The sequence below is a fragment of the Vigna unguiculata genome, chromosome 7 (genome assembly GCF_004118075.2).
Source record: "Vigna unguiculata cultivar IT97K-499-35 chromosome 7, ASM411807v1, whole genome shotgun sequence".
NCBI lineage: Eukaryota > Viridiplantae > Streptophyta > Magnoliopsida > Fabales > Fabaceae > Vigna > Vigna unguiculata.
The window spans coordinates 26,610,344-26,631,128 of NC_040285.1; the positions used below are offsets into that span (position 1 = coordinate 26,610,344).

At 30.2% G+C, this 20,785-nt stretch overlaps 2 protein-coding genes across 2 annotated transcripts; both read right to left on the reverse strand.

Moving 5' to 3' along the window:
- Nucleotides 1-1,800: 1,800 nt before the first annotated feature.
- On the reverse strand, nucleotides 1,801-2,849 carry LOC114192467 (calmodulin-like). Its single transcript, XM_028082199.1, has 4 exons — nucleotides 2,640-2,849; nucleotides 2,314-2,474; nucleotides 2,119-2,199; nucleotides 1,801-2,041 (listed from the first exon to the last, which is right to left on the reverse strand). Exons 1-4 carry the CDS (start codon nucleotides 2,713-2,715, stop codon nucleotides 1,910-1,912), a joined length of 450 nt encoding a protein of 149 aa, XP_027938000.1. The 5' UTR covers nucleotides 2,716-2,849; the 3' UTR covers nucleotides 1,801-1,909.
- Nucleotides 2,850-6,068: 3,219 nt separating this feature from the next.
- LOC114191903 (GDP-mannose 3,5-epimerase 2) lies at nucleotides 6,069-9,425 on the reverse strand. The gene is made up of 7 exons (XM_028081353.1): nucleotides 9,192-9,425; nucleotides 8,144-8,554; nucleotides 7,934-8,027; nucleotides 7,709-7,838; nucleotides 7,438-7,570; nucleotides 6,679-6,886; nucleotides 6,069-6,470 (listed from the first exon to the last, which is right to left on the reverse strand). The coding sequence occupies exons 2-7, from the start codon at nucleotides 8,551-8,553 to the stop codon at nucleotides 6,315-6,317; spliced, it is 1,131 nt and encodes a 376-aa protein (XP_027937154.1). The 5' UTR covers nucleotide 8,554; nucleotides 9,192-9,425; the 3' UTR covers nucleotides 6,069-6,314.
- Between the last annotated feature and the right edge of the window lie 11,360 nt (nucleotides 9,426-20,785).

Sequence of the window (20,785 nt, forward strand, 5' to 3'; positions counted from 1 at the left end):
TTGTGATTGAAACCATTTTAATTTCAATATCAATAAAATTGATATAGAATAATTGAAATAAAATATCTACTTCAATAACATAATTTGACTTACAACTTTGAGAATGCTAATCCTAATCTTGGGAACGGGTTAAGGTATAATCAATAAACACAAATTTCATAATAATTAATTGTGACATCAAATTAAATACAACCTCAATAATTATTAATACAATTATGATTTATTTAAAGAATAAAAATACCCATAAGTATACTATAATTGTAATTGATAATTTATTTGATGCATAAAAAAAGTTATTAAATAATTAAATAATAAATTAATTTTAATGTAGTTGTAATGTATTTAAATAAAATTACATAAAAAATATGAATATTATAACACTATTTAGAACTCTATACAATAACTTTTATGATGAAATGACTAATGCAATATCATATTTATGAAAATTATTAAATAATTTTATTTTAACAAATCACCTATTTCTATCCCATTCTATGGTTATAGGTGATTATGATTATCTTAATGTATATAGTTGTGAAAATATTTCTACAACTTTTTTTATTAAATACAAAATATTATGATTTTATTATGTAATTAAAAATAAAATAGAAAATTAAACTAAGGGATGAATAAAAAAGTTAATTATGAAATTTCTCCAAACAATATTAAAAAAATAGAAAGTTAGAGTGAGTGATGAAAAATAAATTTAATCAGTTTTTAACTTTTTGTTTGTATGCATCCAATATATTAAAAATGACAGTTGTATAATATGTATTAACATTTTTATCTTCTAAATATAATAAAATTATACCAATAATTATTAAAATTAAAATTTATTTAAAATCATCATTAAATATTAATTTTTATAAAATTTATTATTTATTAATTATTCTTTTCGTCCAGAACACTTTACACATATTTTAGATGAAAAGATAAATGTTCACCACCTTAGACAATATACAAGCATGTATTTAGATTAGGTTGTGTACCAAAATCATAAAAATCCCAATAGTTCCGCAACCGAATAAGAATACGAGAAAGTATAATAATATGTTAACTACTAAATTTTGACAATTTTTTTTTATAATTTAAAATGTTATTTTATAAGTGATTTAAAAATATAAAAAAAAACAAAAAATACAGAATAAAAAATCACTTAAATAATAACACCTCATATTATAAAAAAAATTATTAAAATTTAGTTGTAAAAAACATGCCAAAATTCTATGAATAAAAAATCGACTTTTGCATCAAATTTGTACACACGATTTGAAAAAGCCCTAATGTCCGATACATGAGTTTAAAATATTTATAAAAATATCATTATTATGTGCTTATGTCCAACACAAATGAGTTTAAAATATTTATAAAAATATCATTATGCGTATTTATGATAGTATATGACATTAAATTAATGTGGTGAAGTAATTGACCAATACGCGTATTAAAACTTTTTTACAATCGTATGTGATTTTTTTTAAAATTAAAATGAATAACTTTTATTAAAGTTTGAGTTGTAGTATACGTATGCTATTTATACGTTAGGACACATATTGCTAAAACAGTTTGATCAATATAATGATTCCATAACATTTCTTTTTCACTCTAACTGTAGAGTTAATTCGTACATAACAAAAAATATAAGTAAATGCATGTCTTAATTGAACCATATATATCCTCAAACAGTAACACGTTGATAAAAAAATTCATCTATAAATGATTTTGAAGATGTAACTTTAATACTATCTAAGACAACAAAATGAGTTGCATGCCAATAACTTACGACTTTAATTATTGAACATAGTCAACATTTTGTATTATATAAGGATTGATAATACATAAAAAGATGAAGAAAAACAAGTTTAAAAGTGTTTCATTCATTGATCATTTGTTCTATAGTAACAAATAACTAAAAAGCCATCATCCTCACGAATTCTTCATAATTAAGTCGACCATCACCATCCAAATCAGCCACTCTCATCATCTCCTCCAGCTCTTTTTCTGTGATCTTCTCTCCAATATTTCTCATTACAGATAACAACTGCACATAAATATTAATCATATGTTATTAATTACTAACAAATTAATTAATTTAGATGCTTAAGGAGTTAAGTAAACCTCTGTGGCTGATATGTAACCATCTTGATCCTGGTCAAAGAGTCTGAAAGCTTCTTTCAATTCCTCTTCTGCTTCACTTTGCTTCTCGATTCATCCATCCAACACATGCATGCATACCACATTATTAGCGTCCCTTTTCACCATTACTCTCATTTATCAACAAATTGAAAATTCAAGTTCTTCAACTACACGCACCTTCATTTTTCTGGCCATCACATTCAAGAACTGCTCAAATTCTATCATTCCGTTCCCATCCATGTCCACTTCATTCACCATCATTTCCAGCTCCTCCTTCCTGGGATTACTTTGATTCAGTGCCCTAATTGCACTACCCAATTCTTCCATGGTTATGCACCCTTTTTTTTTTCAATTTATAATTCAGTAGAAAAAAGACGTAAAAAAGAGAGACAAAACATGCAAACACCAGAGAAGAGAAACAATGGCAGAATATTGTAATTGAATTATATATGAAATACCAAACTATAATTGAGTTCAAAGAGAGGTTAAGAAAGGATACACACCATCTCCATCTCTGTCAAAAAGACAGAAGGCTTCTAGAAAATCGCCAATCAGATTTTCACTCAGCACTTCCTTCATGTTGATGAACTGCAGCAGATCCAAACCTAAGCACAAAATTTAGAGAGAGAAAGGAGATGAAGAACAGAAAGATAGAGTATTGGAACACCAAAATAAAAATAAAGTCCTCATTCATATTCATATTTATCAACCGTCCAAATATATAAGCCTAAGTACAAAATTTAAAACTGAACTTTAGATATGCATGCACCAACCGCCCAATAGGAAAAGCCCCACACCAACTAATTCATGAAACGAAAATAAAATTTTATTGTACGAAAGAAGGAAATAGGGTTAGCAGAAGTGGCCCCTTGGAGGACTTACGTGTATTAATTTAAAGAATTTTTTTCTCGACACAGATTATTTTTCAAGTCACACCAAATCTTCTTTTTTTTTCTAAATCACATTAAATCTTTATTTCATCTATTGAGATATTGTCATGTGTATTGTAAAATATTTGTTGATAAAACTTCGTTAAAACATAATTTTCTTAACGTTTGAAAAATAAAGAAAATGTTTTAAGCAGACAGAAAACTCTGTCAGAAGAATGCATATTTTTCAAGGTAATTAAAACTATTCAAGTATTTATGCAGAATTTGCCTCTTTTTTCTTCGGAAAAACTCATAGAAAAAGACCTCCTAATCACCCTTAAGACTGTTTGAAACTGTTGTATATATCAGCACAGTGTGGGAATTGTCTTTGTCCGAAACTCTCCAAAAGTCGTTTTTTATGACTTTTTTTTAGAAGGGGTTGTGTTAATGAAAAATTGTATGGTTTTGGTTTTGGTTGTTCCCACTTCCTATTCTCGCTGTCTAGCGTGTAGGTGCCGGTGCCATCACTCAACACTCTACACTCTGTCTGTTCTTATCAGGCACAGAAATTGCACATAAATGGAAACAGTATGGAAAATTTCAACAGTTCTATTACAATTACGTGAAATATAGAGCATGTTGTTTCTTTAAAGTGAAACATAGAGTTTTAAAAACGAGATATAAAGTAGAACAACTGATTCTATTCAGGAAAGGAAAATAATAAAAAAATTTCGTGTTCTGGGGAAACTAGATTCCTCAAGGTCCAATTATTGACAATGTAGGCTAAAGAAAAACCCAAAACCAAAGCAAATTGCAATACGGAAAGTGGAGTTGCAATAAAGTTTCAAATCAAACAACCTGCTCTACTAAGATAAATTTTATGTTTTAATGAAAATTTGTAAGATGCATAATTTGAAATAAAAAAAATCAATTTAATTCTAACCTGTAAAATAGAATTTAAATATCATTTCTTAAAAAATGGACAGAATTGTTCGAATGATTTTATTTAGTGAATTTTAGCCTGCCAACAAGTTGGTGGTTTTAATTTATGATCTATGTTTAGTTGAAAGTTTATTCAAAGTTTCGTGTTAATAAGGCAATCTGAGATTATATAAGTGGTGCAAATCTCACTTTTAATCTATTTTTGTAGAATTCAGTAAGGTTTAATGCTTCTTAACTTCTTAATAAAGTTAGTGATGTGATCATTCACATTCATCTGAAGCCATGTTTAGATTGTGTGTTTTGTTTTTTTGGTAAATGCACATGTTCATGTTCCGAGTGCATGGTTTGTCTACTTTTTTTGAAAATGGAGAGTATCAAGTTTTGGTTAATGCAACATTTTAAACAAACTTTGGTAGAGAATGGAATATTTTCACCATATTCTTTTTTAATTTTCATGTATTTACTTTAAAAATACTTTGTTATATTGTAATTTTTTAAACTCGTTATTCTACCAAACCACATAATTGAGTAGGACCATTTTCCATATACAATACAATATTTCTCTTACGTTTAACTAGTTTCTATTTCTTCTTTCAAAATAATAAGAAAGCACACAACAGAAGAAACAATAATTCCTGAATTCGTGGCCACTAAACCATGTCCCTAATTTATATAATTCAAACCTTTGCAATTATTAGAAAAAACAATCCCTGAACTTGTTTTGGAAGACAATTATCGCTATATGGTTGGAAAAGAAAACGAAAAACAAAAGGTTAAAATAAACTTTGCCTGATTCATATTTATTCATATTCTTAAATCTAATCATAAATTATATTTAATGAATACAATAAATAATATTATTATATTGTTTACAAAATTATTGCATTAATTGTAAGGACTAAGTTTTTGTATGTGCATGATTAATGTATTCGTAAACTAAATTTTATGTTTATTTTGTTATTTAGTGTATAATGATAGGGTAGACCCTAGAAAGATTTAGGGTGGGGTTTAGTTTGACTTGTGGGTTTAGATGTGACTAAAGTAGATATAATAACATGGTGTGTCATTGAAAAACCATTAGTTTTATCCGTAAAACCGAAATAAAGAGAATGAAGTTCTTTTTTTCTTTTTCTTACACCATCTTCAATTTCTCCATCCTTCTTAGGATTCCGAAGTTTTTAAACAAAGAGCAAAAAGATAACACTTTTGTAAAGTCAAGAAATATGTACGGTGAACTGAAAATAAAGAAAAAGAGATTTTATATTAAAATCAATGTAAAAATCTTTTATATATATATATATATATATATATATATATATATATATATATATATATATATATATATATATATATCAATGTAGTTTTGTTAATTTTGAAGAGTTCTTTGCTTTCTAATTTTCGCATAATTCGCTAAGAGAATTAAAATTTTCTAGTAGCTTAGAGGCAGTGGTGACGAAAGGATTATATGATTGCCAATTTCTCTCAGTAAAAATTTTGTGGTGAGAAATCGAAAAGAAAAAATTGTTAGAAATTGTTCAGTTGATAAAATTTTGTTCAACAGTTTAGGTCGGAATAAAATGGGTAATCCTAATCCTATGCTTTAGACTTTTGTGGCTCTTTTCTTTTTCCGAGTCCCAAGACCATGTTAAGCCTCATAAATTAGCCGGTACTAGCCATGTTCACAATTTGTTTGGACCACTTCAATTCAATCTTCATGGAGGAAGAGAAAAGATAATCGTAAATTTGTTGTAGAATTTCAAAGAAAAAAAGATAATTTTTTCATTTTCCTACGAGGGTGGTTACGAAAAAGTTAGAAATAGTTCCCTTATCCTTCTTGGACAAACATGTATTCAAAATACACACGTGAAATTGCGTAAAGCGGAAACACGCTGTGATGTCTATCATGAACATGACCACAAACAGCGACTTGTTCTATCGTTGTGTCCAAATGACAATTGAAACGATTGTTACGGGCTCCATTCGGATCTTCTTTTGTTTTTTCATGAATGGGCTCCACTCAAATCTGATGCTAGTTTACTACAATAAAACTTAGCAACTTTTTGCTAAAAGAATGCTCCACTCTCAGTAAAATCCCTACATAGAACATTCAGAGACACCATGTTCACAAGGAAGAAAATTTTATTTGCTTATAAATCAATTATTTAGTGTAGTGAACCACCTTAAGCACCAGGAAGTGCCTTAAGAGAACTACATAAAATACACGTAAACAAAATGCAGAGACATAACAAATCCTTAGCCCTAATTAAACAAACAGATACTGCGCTATTTAGTGCCTGCCTATATATATATAATCCAGCTCTTCACTTGAAACATTTAGGTGATCACTACAGCCATGTGTTGAACACTTCATTCTTTGCCATCTGCAGCCCGAAGTGAACCTAGTTGAACTGGGGCCTGAGTCTGCACCACTTTGGAAGACCCATACACTGATATATCAATACCTTCACCCTTCTCCTTCTCAATCTGCTCCTTAATCCAGAAGTATGTGATCCTCAGCCCATCCTACAATATCAGAATTCAGATACTGTAAGTATCATAGAATCATTTGGTTGTTTAAAACTATCAAAAAACTAGGAAAGGATGTTGTAAAATACAAAGGTTTTCATTCAGAAAAGCTAAAACTGTTGCACATACTTAACATGAACATGCGATGAATTATGGAATGGAAATGAGAAGATAAATTCCTATGAGTTAATGATGATATTAATACCTTCAACTTCATAGTTGGAGCCCAGCCAAGCTTTTCTTTTATCAGTGTGTTGTCTGAATTACGACCTCGAACACCCTCGGGACCGGGAATGTGATGAATAGGAATATTCTTGTTCTCAAAGCCAAGAATAATCTCAGCCATCTCATTCATGCTAACCATCTCATCACTTCCAATATTTACCGGCTCACGGAAGTCAGATTTTGTCAATCTAAACACAACAATAAACCCCAATGTCAAGTTTTATCAAAGATTATGAAGAAAAAGGTGAAACATCTCCATAATTTCTTTATATACTCATGAATACCATATTGACTTTCCCCTATTCAACCAAATAAGACAAATTCTAAATCACGTAAATGCGGAAATCTATATTGTGGCCATATAATCCAATAGTTTTGATTGAGCTGGTGATTATTTTTCTTTCAGAAAGACCCAGTTTAAAATAAATGGATTTTGCAAAGAAAAATACTAATTGTATGTTTGGATCAATGTCTGTGATCCACGTTTCAAATTCATGTCAAAACATGAAAAATTAAGCACTAGCAAGCTCGCATAGTGCTAAGTGGACACACATCACGGAGCACAAAACATGCAGCAACAAATTTACAAGTGCTCAAAATAACTTCACAAAAAGTTACTCTACTGACTCTGTTTTCATATTCAGAAAACAGAAAATTCAGAATTTTAATGTTAAACATACAAACAACAAAAATAACACGATAATTTAGCTATAAGTCAAAAAAATCAGCCAAGACATACCTTAGCACACCTTCAACACACTCATCAATGAAGGTAAATGATCGTGTTTGCAGTCCATCTCCCCACATCTCAAATCTATCAGTGGAAGTGATTACCTTCCGACAAAAAGCAGCAGGAGCCTTCTCCCTTCCACCTATTATATGACAGGAAAAGAACACAACACAAACTTAGTAAATCCAAAAGGATACCAAAATATAAAAACTTTCTACCAAATTACCCATTCGGTAGAGACAAAAACTATAAAAGCTTTAAATTCAGAGAAAAAACATGCCTTTCCAAGTTCCAAAAGGGCCATAGATGTTATGGAACCTCCCAATACGGCACTCAATTCCAAAATCCTTGTTATAGTGCTTGCATAACTCCTCAGTTGCAAGCTTCTCCAGCCCATATGCATCTTGTGGCTAAAACAGTCATAAAATTAAACACATTACTCCCAATCCCAATGTGAAAATCAAGAACCAACATAAATTGAACAACAGCAAAATCATCAACAAACCTCAGCTGGCCATGCATCAGACTCCTTCAAGCTCACATTGGTTTCCAACTGTTTAAACTCTGGGTAGATACAAGCACTAGAGGCATAAAAAAACCTGGAAAATATTTTTTGAATCGCGTAAAGCACATCGTCATATAATTAAAACAAACACCACATCATAAATGTTTGGTCCGAAAACGTATAACTGAAATGATAAGCATGATGACTGACCTCTTAATGCCGTTAATCCTGGCAGCCTCAATCATGTTGAAGCTAATCATCGTGTTGTTGTACATAATGACAGAGTGATTAGACTGAATAAACCCCATCCCACCCATGTCTGCAGCAAGATTGAAAACATGATCAACCCCTTTAGTAACCTTCAAGCAGTTATCCATGACCCTGAGATCAACAAGATGGAATTCATCACAGAACATGTCCTCAGTCATGTGCTCATTTTTCTTCCAGTCAGAAGCAATAATGTAATGCCCCTCCGTCTTGAGGCGCCGAGCTATGTGTGATGCAATAAAACCCCCAGCCCCAGTGATGGAAATCTTAAGCTTCTCTGCTGGCCAGTAAGGCTCTCTCTCAAGACTCTCATAAGTGTACTCACCATAGTCAGTTTTTCCAGCACTTCCCATTCTGCACACAACATGGATTTGGAGGGTAAGATGAAATGGTTAGAAGAATTAAGTCCAAAACATCAACAAGCACTCTATAAACAAAAACAGTTCATGTGAAGCATGGGTAATGTGAGAACCAAGGAAGAAGAAAAGTGCAATTGACGAAATTTCCTCTTTTTAAGGAATAACAAACCAGGCTGAAAAACACAGCGGAGAGTCGGGGGAAAAGAACGACATACAACACATGCTAGCACATGAAGGGTACTAGAATGCGATTAATTAATAGAAGCATAATGAAAACACTTAACTCATTATAGTTGGCACTACTAAAAGATAAAACTTAAGAAAAAAAAAAAAGGAGTATTTAGGTTTAAAAAATATCTGCTACCCAGCTTTCCCAAAAGAAAAGGGGAAAAATTAAATTACAATATATATTTGGTCTTCAGGTGAAGAGTATCAAATTGAGGCAAAGAATAATATAGGTAAAACAAAAAGGAATGATACGAAGAGAATGACAGAACTGGTCCATAGAGAAGACACGGCAAAGGCATCATACGAGAAACCCATTAGAATTGAAAGTTTAAACCCTAAGCGTGGATGGTAAATTTTGAAAGATACAAAAAAAAAAAAAAGGATGAGGGAATTGAGGAACAAACCTGTGTAGAGGGAAAAGAGAGAGCTTGAAGGGATTGAGAAAAGTTTATGGAGAGAATGAGATAGGAAATGGTTTGAGAGTGGAAGAATGCTATATATAGGATGAGAAGGGAAAGACACTCATTAGTTGTGTTATTTGCTTTCCTCACAATAATTGGCTAGGTAGCAGGACTGACCCACCAAACCACACACAGACACAAACAATGTTTCAATTTTCCTTCCTCCACCCACAAACAATTGTACTGTGCTTTTATTGTTTTTTTGTGCTTTAATAAAACCTAGCAAATTAAGCTCTGTTCTAAATTATTTAGTGCTGGGAATCGTTCACCGAAGCTGTCGCGAGAAAAGGAACGTGGTACACCAGACGCATTCAACACGTTGCCTATCTCTGAACTGAGGAAAGTGTTTTAAGATGAATAGATGCAGTAGATACTTCAAAATCCACCGCTTTAACTGATTCCACCGTACGGCCACTAAGTAAAATTAAGGAAGTTCTTTATACTCCTTCGTTTTTTCTGTTGCAGATTCTCATCACATTTTCACTCTTCGGTCCTATTAAATTAACTATTTTCTAATATTACTTTGTATATTTTGCATCAATTAATTTATATATATAATCAAACTGTGAGACATTTTCTAATATTTAATCCATCCCATTGCATCACACATTTTACCTATAACGAATAAAATTGTTAATGAGTGTATAAAGATAATCGACCTTAATTAGACTATAATTTTAATTTGGAAATTACGTGTAAAATTCTAAAGAATGGTATATTTTAGAAGTGATATTTGTTTAAAAATAGTAAGATTAGATTATTTTAATGTTAAAAATTTTTAATATAAATAAAATTGTTATAAACAAGTTTTATTATTTTAAAACACACCATCTTTATAAACTATTTTTTTAGAACTCTTTGACTTCTATCTAACAGAGTATTTTGTTTTTCTGGTCGTCTGATTGAAGAGCCGAAACCGTAGGATTGATCTTCTCGATGAGCTCTTCAATCTGAACCAATCAGTTTCTCCAGTTCGCGTAAGTTAAGTTTACACTCTTTTCTTTTGTCTTTTCTGTTTTCTATTACATGTAAGCCCTATTCCGCTTGCATGCGTCGTTTTATTTATCAGTATGAGTCTTTGTTGATCAGTGGTCATAATGGTATGTCCTGATCGTTCTTGTGATGTTTTTATGTGTATATAAAGCATCCTGTGAAATTAGAAACGTTTGACGTTTATAGAGTTGTTTAAGCAATATACTAGATAAGGGAAGCTCATTTCTCTGTCTTAATTCATAAACATGTTAAGAATGCATATTGTATGTTTAATTTGTGATTGATTGATTGATATATATGATATGCAAGATTGCTTGTGATGTTGAAAACTATAAAGATGTGTGTTTTTCCTGTTAGTTGAGAATAAATGGTGGTTTAAATGTGTTTTGCATTCAATTGGTATGAATAATTAGATAAAAGTGATGTTTAATAATTGAATGATCTCTGCACTGGTTTTGGAGTGGTATGGACTGACTGAAGATGCATAAAACAAGTTAGATCAATTTCTGTATAATTCTACAGAGTTGCACACTCGTTAGGCAAGTGAGCTGATTTGCAGAATTATGCATAACACTGATTTGTAGAATTATTCAGATTCGCAAACTTGTTGGACGAGTAATTCTCGTTGGGTGAATTTTCAAGTCAGGAACTTCCATACCTAGGCCAGTGGCTGAGCGAGTGCTACTCGTTGGGCGAGCATGGGTTGGGTTAGTGTTACTCGCTGGGCGAATTTGCAAGTCGGGAACTTTAGAATTTTTTTTTGTAATTTAATCTTCCAACTTTAGAAATGTATGGATTTAGTCATTTTAACTAAATCTTGTGAAGTTTATTTGAACAAATGTGTTTCATGATAATAAAATTTGGGTTCTTTATACCGTTTGACACATCTCTACTTACTTGAGAAACGCACGTCAAATAGAACTTAAAAAAATTGTAGTTAATAGGACTAAATTTGTGTATTTCTAGAGTCGATGGACTAAATTAGGTCAAAATTTCAAAGATAGACTAATTTAAATTTTCACTCAAAAGTTAAAGGACAAAAACATATTTAACTCAATATTAAAATGTCTAATTGATAGAAATGGAGATATTTGGATTTTAAATTGTATATTGTGGTTTACAATAGCAAATTAGTCATTTTAACCAAATTTTGTGACATTTCAAACGTGTTTCATGATAATATTTGGGTTGGTTACACCATTTAACACATTTATGCTTTAATATTAGATGAAAAACAAACGTCAAATAAACTTAACAAAATTTTGATAGTTAAAATAACTAAATTTACACATTTATAAAATTTAGGAACTAAATTAAGTCATAATTTAAAAAATAGACTAATTCCAATTTTCACTAAAAATTAAAAGGTCAAAAATATATTTAATCCAATATTAAAATCTCTAATTGATAGAAATGGTGAGCTTTGGGTTTTTATTTGTATATTGCGGTTTACAAGAGAAAAATAATTTATCATTGATTAACTATTGTAATTCGTTTATAACTAAAACATTTAAATGCCTTTCACTATTTTTACATAGATAAAACTCGTTAGTAATCAATCATAAATAATATTTTTAATGACCTTATTGGTAGTTATTGAAACCTCATTATTATTTTGAAATTGTATTTAAATGACAAATATATTTACATTGTTAAAGGTATTGTCAATGTATTTAATATTTTTGTTTAAAAATAAAAAGACATGAGTTTAATCGGCATGCACTTTCAAACAATAAACTTTTCTCAACATATATTTTGTCTTATTTATAAGTTATTGAAAGTACAAAAATATATGAGTAATATTATTTGAATAACAGGTGAGTCACAAATATTTATATTATTCAATAAATTATTGCTAGGGATAGGAAAACAAAATCGTACTCGGAGATATTCACATATATAATTGAAATTTTGACAATTTTACAAGGATGAATTTGAATAACTTGTGTGTTGTGAACCCTGATTTGATGGTTAAAATCAGCAAAACTCATGCTACTATTTTCATCTTTACATCTATTTTGAAAAATAGTCATGGTTACTTATTTAATTACTTCTGAGTTATTATTTACTTTTGATATAACTTTTTTTAAATAAGATTAAATATGATTTTAGTTCTATATTATTTTAGTTTAATTTGAACCAACCAATTTGAACCACTTAATTTTAGAAGAAAAAAATGGAACCAGTTAAACTGTTTTTCATTTTAATCCATTATCAATTTTGGACTAGTTATATATTATTTTATTCTACCTATTTGATTTTGAATACCCCATGCGTGTAATTGATGAAAATATATATTTTGTTGTTTGGTTTAGTAAGAGAGAAGTGGAAATGGGAGAAAAGCGACTACTTATCTAACTGACGATGATAATAATAATATAAAAGTGAATATTTAATTGCCCGTGACTTAGGGGTGATTGTATGGAAGCAATGGGACAAAAGAGTAAAGTTGAAGCCATTATTTTGCCACGACAGAGACGGAAGGTACTTGGAACCTGCACTGCAACTACCCACTCTACTTCTCCTAACAGGACGTATCCTCCACTTTTCTCCTTTTCTTCTTATTCTACTTTGAAAAAATTTATTCATAGTAAAAAAATATAAAATAATTATACTTTTCTAAATATCATTTTATATTATTTTTAATATCAAAGATAATTACTTTTTCATCTACTAAATTTTATCTTAATTTGTCACATCAGTCAAATCTCTCATAAACTTTCACAAATTTTATTTTCAAATTCACACCATCATCACCTCCAATTTTTTTAAAAGAAACAACACAACTTCACTCTTAAATTCACCAAAGAAACAAAACAAACTTTACTATTAAATTCACCAAAATTGATTCACTCCATATCCCTCAATTCAATCCTTACAAAAGAATAAACGCTTAAGAGATGTCAAAAAGAACCAATCTCACTCATATAAGTGATCTATTATGAAGTTTAACTTAGATATCTCAAAACGGGTCACTCGGCCTTGCCCAACCCACTACAGGTTGGTCACTTAGTGAGCTAATCCAACCTGACCCACTTATTTGTGAATTCAAAAAAAATCGAAGTAGGACCCCTTTTAGTTGTTCCCTTACTCCCATTATGTTCCCTCACTTGGGAGCAACTCACTTTCCTATCCTCCTGTCTGAAAACAAAAAGTTCTACTAGGACACAACAAGATCCTCCCGAGAGTCAACCAAACCATCTTCCTTTGCGTAAGTAGGACTCAAACCTCAATCCCTTTAAGTTTCTTTTCCGTGTTGGAGTTTTGGTTCCACTGTAATTTTGCTAGAGTCTCATTTTGCCTCCCTTCTTCTGTTGTGCCACCTTCGTAAGCTGAAATCATATTGTGATGCTCTTCTTTGGCTGCCTGTTTTGTTTGGCTAGCATCTATCAAGGTAAGGAAAGTTAGGATTTTCACGTTAAGTATATGGCTTGTATTTGCTTCTGTTTCATGATTAAAATTAGGGGTGGCAATGGGGGCCTACTCAGCCCGTTTAAGCCCGGCCCGCATAAGGCCCGCACAACGCGGGCTGGCCCGCCCCGCCCCGCATACTTTATGCGGGCTGAAAACACTGGCCCACCCTGCATACTCCTTGACCTGCGGGCCCGCGGGCCGGCCTGTTTTTTTTTTAATTTTTTTAATTTTTTTAAATTTTTATGATAAAACTTTCAATGTTTAAAAATTGGAAAACTTTAAGAAGTTCACAAAATTAAGAAAAGACTTTGGGGAATTAGATGATAAATTGATAATTCAACATTTTTATCATATTCATACTATGACATACACAATGTATTCTTTAAATTTTAGCACATTAAAAATTACATAATACTTGTCTTTTCAAGTTATACAAGAATTTGAAATGATAATGCAAGAGTCCATAAAAGAAGTAATTAATATACACAAGTGCAAGTTTTTTTTTTTTTTTAATTTTATGCGGGCTTGCGGGCCGCGGGCCTGCGGGCTCACTATCCTGGCCCGCCCTGCGTTTTTTCTACGGGCCAGCGGGCCGGGCCCTAATTGCCATCCCTAATTAAAATGCCTGATTGACGTGTGTACTTGTATGAGAATGAACTGGATGTTGCTTTGTATTGTTTTTTTGCCTTGCATGCGTAAACAGGTGAAGGACATGCTATTCTCGCCCAAGCAAGTAGCTTTCACGTAAACTAGAGTAGCAAAAACCCACCTCTGCCTTTGCTCGAGTTATCGCTCAGGCGAGAAACTTCATTTTTTAGCGGAAAGCAATATCACTCAGGCAAGAAGGTCCTTCATAGGCGAGAACTCGCAAAAAGTTCATTGTGTCACTGTTGAAGTTCTCGCTCAAAGGCCTAACTTAAGTGAGAATGGTGCATACTTGTTTTTAATTCCTCTGTTTAATATGTGGTTGACGGTATATCTTCAAAATGCATGAAGTGTATGACTATGAGTGTCTTATGGGATTTTATAAACAGAAATTGATGTGGTTGGTGTGAAATAAATCATGAATTGGTTGGTTGGTTGTGCATTGGCATGAGGTTATGATGCTTTGAGATAGCATGTGAAATTGGCGTGAGAAAATGATGTGACGTGACATGAGTTAGACGTAATTTCATGAGTTTTTTGGGAGGTCTCATGGTGGTGTTGTAGTGTATATAATCAGATAAGGATTCAAACATGGTTGCATCCTGAAACTATAAAGAATCGGTCAGTCTCACTTAGAGCAGATTGATTCAAGTGATGAGAGTAGCAGAAGGTCATAGTCTTTGGCAGGATAATGACCTTAGATGATCGTGGACTAACCTTGTGCATGATAGGGTGAAACTCATTGACAATGACTATGCAGAGCAGTAGAGGTCACCACAAGTATAAACATCTAGTGAATCCCATTTCTTTATATGTATCCGGATATTTGAGTTTGAGGGTCTTGCATTATTTGCCTTCACATGTCTTGTGTGCTTACTGAAATGTCTGTTTACAAATCTGCTTGTATACATATATGATGAAAATTATTTTTATCTCTAACTTACCATTTCTTTATGTGTTTGGTTTTTCCTTTTGCATTGATCACCAAATACATTGTGTGAGCAGACGTGGAGATTCCCGATGATAGTTCAGATGATGTTGATGTTGCTTACTTGTTTGGGCGTGGTAGCTAATGCTTTTTTGAACACTTTTTGTCAAACTGTTTTATTTTGCAACTCCTTACTCTGTGAGCACTCTCTAATTAAATTGTTTCATGCTTTGTCTATGTTGAAGGCATTACATTATGCCTTTGGTATCTTTTCATTATATTATAGATAACTTTGAGAAGTTAATTCTGATTGATATATTTTGTGGGTACTTTATTTTTATATTATAAACAATGTGACTTTTTATTTATTAGAATTATTTTATTAAATTGAAGGTTACAGTTTAAAGTTAAAGTGTCAGTATTATTACACCCTACACTATTATTTTAATTGAATTTATAGTTTCAGTTTACATATGAACTCGTATTTGATTTCCATGAACCTTGTCTTATTTTATATTTTTTTCATGATTTATATAAGTTAACTTTTTAAAATATAAATGCACAAAGTTCCTTTATTTCTATTTATTTAAAAAAAAAATACATGAAGATTTTTTTTTTAACTTTAAATTTCCTTGATTATATCTGAACACCTTATATTTCGGGGTGACATCTTACTTCTTCCACCGGCTTCACTTTCCTTTTGGGCATTGTCGGCATTTTCTATTTGGGCCCAGCTACTGGCACCTCAATTAACAATTTAAAACCTCAACATTTCACTCATGTTTTTGTTCGAAAACTAGCACTTTACCCGTGCGCTATTTAAAAAAAAAGTTATGGTATAATTTTAAGTTAATTAAAATATAATAAAAAATAGTATTCATATTTTATTTTGTAAAATTAAATAATAATATTTTATTACTTTTTGTATAAAATATATTTAAATTATATATTTATATATTTTTAATAAAATTTATTTTTTTCACAATAATAGAAATAATTTAAATAAAGAAACTAAATTGAAACTAATTTTATAATTAATACAAATGTATATTATTTTTACAAATAATATCTTATAATTGAATTTTTTTAAAATATTTGATTATAAACTACTTTTTAAACTACTATAGTCGTAAATAGTGAAGAAAAGGTATGATAGTGTCGTAATGCAATCTTGAAAATAATGTTTAAAGAGATGATGATCACAAATCGGTTTGTTATGATAAAAATAAGTATGAGAATGAATTATGTAAATGTGACCACATAATTTGTTGGAGTAGAAACGTAAATTGATTTTGGTGATAAATTTAAAATAAAAAACTGTATTTTATGAATAACTGCTTTTCCTGTGAACTTTACATCAAAACGTGTTGAAACTTCTACAATGATAAAATTGTGTTGAAGATGAAAAAATATCTAGAAGAGTGTAATGATAATTATAAATTTTAAAGTTTCTTTATTAGGCAATTAAAAATTAATAATTTAAATATTCTTATTTGTCTCGGACATGTGTTATTTAGAAGTTAAGAATGCTCCAAAAAGAGCTTCGAGTTGAGATATTTGTGGTCTACTTGTCCTCGCAAAGGTTTATGACTTATCAAATTGACAAGGCATCGCCAATCTCTCTTTGCCTCTGGAGACATGAATGGGACTACTTAATTTGCTTTTCGTGGTCATCATCAACATTATCTATATATATTACGATTAATATTATTTTTATTATTATTATTAAAATAATAATCAAAGTAATAAACCAAACAGCAAACACCACTAGCAAGTGATGACCTGACCCAGGTCAAAATAAAGCACCACGTCCCATTCATAACACTAACCAAGTGCAATTTAAGATTCAGTCAATCATTGAATGTTGCACTAGCGTGATCTTGTTTTTACAATTTAATTCTAATTAAAATTTACTATGTGAAATGAGTGGTGGGTTGAAAGATACCGATAAGATACAAATTTCATTTATGTATACAAAATTGATACCATTTTTGACTTTAAATTTTTAAACAATAAATTCATAAATCTTGATTAACTTTTTTATTTTTCTCAATAAAACTTAGACATTAAAGACAAAATAAAGATGAAAAGGGAGGTCTAAGTTGATCGAGAAAGTTAAGTGTGGAGCCCTCTAAAGTTTTTGTTCGTTCTTTGAAGAGTTGCTTCTAGTTGAGTTTTGATTATCTTATTCTTATTGTAACACACCACTTCACAGTTATGAAGTCCAAATTGCATTGTAGTTATGATTTATGATGTCCTAATTCAAATGTATCTGTCACTGCAAGTGGGTGTGAGCACTCCACTTGTTAATCCCTAAATATTCATGCTTCCTTCTTCTTCTTCTCCAATATAAGAAAAAACAATAAATGGTATTTTGTGTGAGGCCTTTTTCCATACTTAATATTTCCTTTCAACCTCCACAACATGTAATTCAAGTGTACGTAGCATTCATATCAAATATCTTCCTTGCAGACAGATTCTTAAATTCAGAAAACTTCAATTGCTTCAAGAAAGCGATGGTTTGAGGTTGGATGAGTTCGTATACTTGAAGTTTGAATATTTTCTACATTTATTGTTATCAATATATTGATTAATAGCCACTTCGGGATAAGTTATAATAATTAGTTGTTATTTTTTATTTATTATGTTATGATAAAATCATAAAACTTATGTAAATGTATAATTAATCCAAAGATAAAGTTTAGGTTAAATCATTCCAACATCTCCATCCTCATAACGAAATTTCAAGTAAGTTTTTTTCTTTATATTTGACTCAATTGGATCTCTATTTTGAAAAATTGGTTGCAATTAGGTTCTTTATGTTAATAATACACTAATTGTGTTAATTATGTGTCACGTGTCAACACATTATTTTTTTTTTATAATTTTAAAAAAAAAATATATAAAAAAATTGGCATGTAGCAATCTAACATTGTACCACGTGGCACGGTGTGATGTGCCAATGACAGTGTCACATGTCATTGGATGTGAAAAGTCTGAATGTAGTCCATCTATTTGTTATTTTTGTCTCAATTTGATCCCAAATTTTTAAAATTAAATCAATTTTGTTCCTGCAGAAAACAAATAAGATATGTTAGACACAAGTATTACCTTACTCTGGTCCGCCATCTTCTCAATAGGCTTCCTCCCGGTTGATACATGTCGCTTATGGATATCTCGGTGTAATCGGTTTGGACCCGAGGGATTACCTGCAGAAGAGACTCCGAAGCTCAAGTAAGCAAAATTCCTAAGAAAGTCAAATTTGGTGATTAGGGAAGTAATGAATGCATACCTTTAATTCGTGGGGTCCATACATATTTTATAGATTATTAATTATGTCTGACAACGTCATGGGCAGGGCCTCTGTTTGGGCTGTAGGTGGGCCTGAGCCCTAGCCCAAGTCCTTTAGTTTGATTGTTTGTGGGCCTTGTGAGTCTTATAGAAATGCTTTGATTTTGTTAAGTTTTCCAGAGTAGGCAGTCAAGACTGGCTACTCTTTTAGCGGCTTAGGTCGCTATTATTCTTCTATCGGTTTAGGCCAGTTATTTTATTTGCTCAGCATATATATGGTGATTGTTTATTATTATTATTTGGTAAGACCGGCTAGGTGTGGTACACCAGTCCTCCAGCCTTTGTCGATATATATATATATATATATATATATATATATATATATATATATATATATATATATATATATATATATATATATATATATATATATATATATATATATATATATATATATATATGGCGGTGAAAGATGATAAGTATTGGCATGTTAGCGAGGCCGGCTAGGTGTGATACAAATTTCATCCCTATGTCAAATTTAATTTTTATATAAATTTTACAATGATTTTTTTATTATAACTGATATTTTTAACAAAATTAAATATCAATTATAATAAAAAAAACCATTGTAAAATTTATATAAAAATTAAATTTGATATAAGGATGAAATTGATTCCGTTTTAAAATAATTCAAACAAAATTGAGATAAAATAATAAATATAGAAACTTCATTAAGATTTTTCACATTTAATAATGATACATGGCATTGTGGTATCACATTGTCTTTGTCACGTGATACAATGTTAAATTGACATGTGACAATTTTAATTTTTATCTTTTAAAAATTAAATAAAAAAAATTACGTATTAACACGTGACAATAGTTAACGGATATTACTAATAAAAATAATTTGATTATAACAAATTTTTCAAAATAAAGATATAATTTAGTCAAATAAAAATGAGGGAACTACTTTATATTTGGTTAAAAAAATATACACCTCCGAAATTATTTAACATAAAGTTTAATATAAATACTTTAAGCTATGCTCACTTTATTATCTAATTGTTTTGACTGAGTTTAGGACCAGAAACATCATTGAAATGCTTGTTGTTCATCACTGTTGAATTTATTATTCGATATTGTTCACAACTTACTAGTCAATTAAAGATTTCACTAATCTAATTTTTCTAAAATAACATTAAATTTAAATAAACGGATATTCTTGTTGAAAATCGCAAAGGAGGAACCACCAAGTAGACCACGGATAAGAAAAAAAAAATACAAAAAATATTTAGTTTATTTTATTGAAATGATTAATGATGCAATGTTTTCGTGGACATTTTCATATTTTTATCTTATTTTTTCTAAAAGATGAAAAGAATATGTTATTTTTGGTAAAATGGAAAAGGTTTTCTCGATTCCATAAAAGAAAAGGGATTGGATCATCTTTGTAAAGTTCTCATGTGATGCGAGAACGACAGCTTTTTACAGTTCAAGAAATTGTACGAAGAATTGACCATACTCCACCATGAAATGACACAGCTACACAAACCCTCGCTTTCTTTCCTTATGTAGTTAAAAATAATTGAAAATATCGATATCTTTTTAATAGGAGAAAACAAGAAACTATTAAACTTATGATTTATATTTCAAAATATTAAACATTTTTTTTTATTTGTTTCTACTGTAAACAATTGAGAAACAGTAAAATAATGATATAAGATATTGACCTTTTTATAATTATTAATGATAAGAATTAGAATTAAAGATGACGACCACATAAATTCATCTTAATCCATTAAGGTCGTAGCAATATCAGGTCAATATTATTACACTTTTTGAAAAATAGATTCAATTCATAAATCATTGAGCAGATTTATGATATGAAATTGTGTTATAGCATATTATAACATACATTAATTAATTTTTTTTCTGGAACATTTATTTATGGAGTTTTCTATTAAATAAGATTGTAAATATTTTTCTTCATTAAAATTATGAAAAATTAATATAATATAGTATTAGAGTCATGGTTAAAATCTATCATAACAAAATTGTTAGGCATATCGTTTCACTCTTGATCTGATTATTATCGGACCATCCATTAATGTATAGTTTCATACACGATACACACACATATATATGTATGTATGTATATATATATATATATATATATATATATATATATATATATATATATATATATATATATATATATATATATATGTATATCTTCATGGAAAGGGTGTGTTGGAAGTCTCAC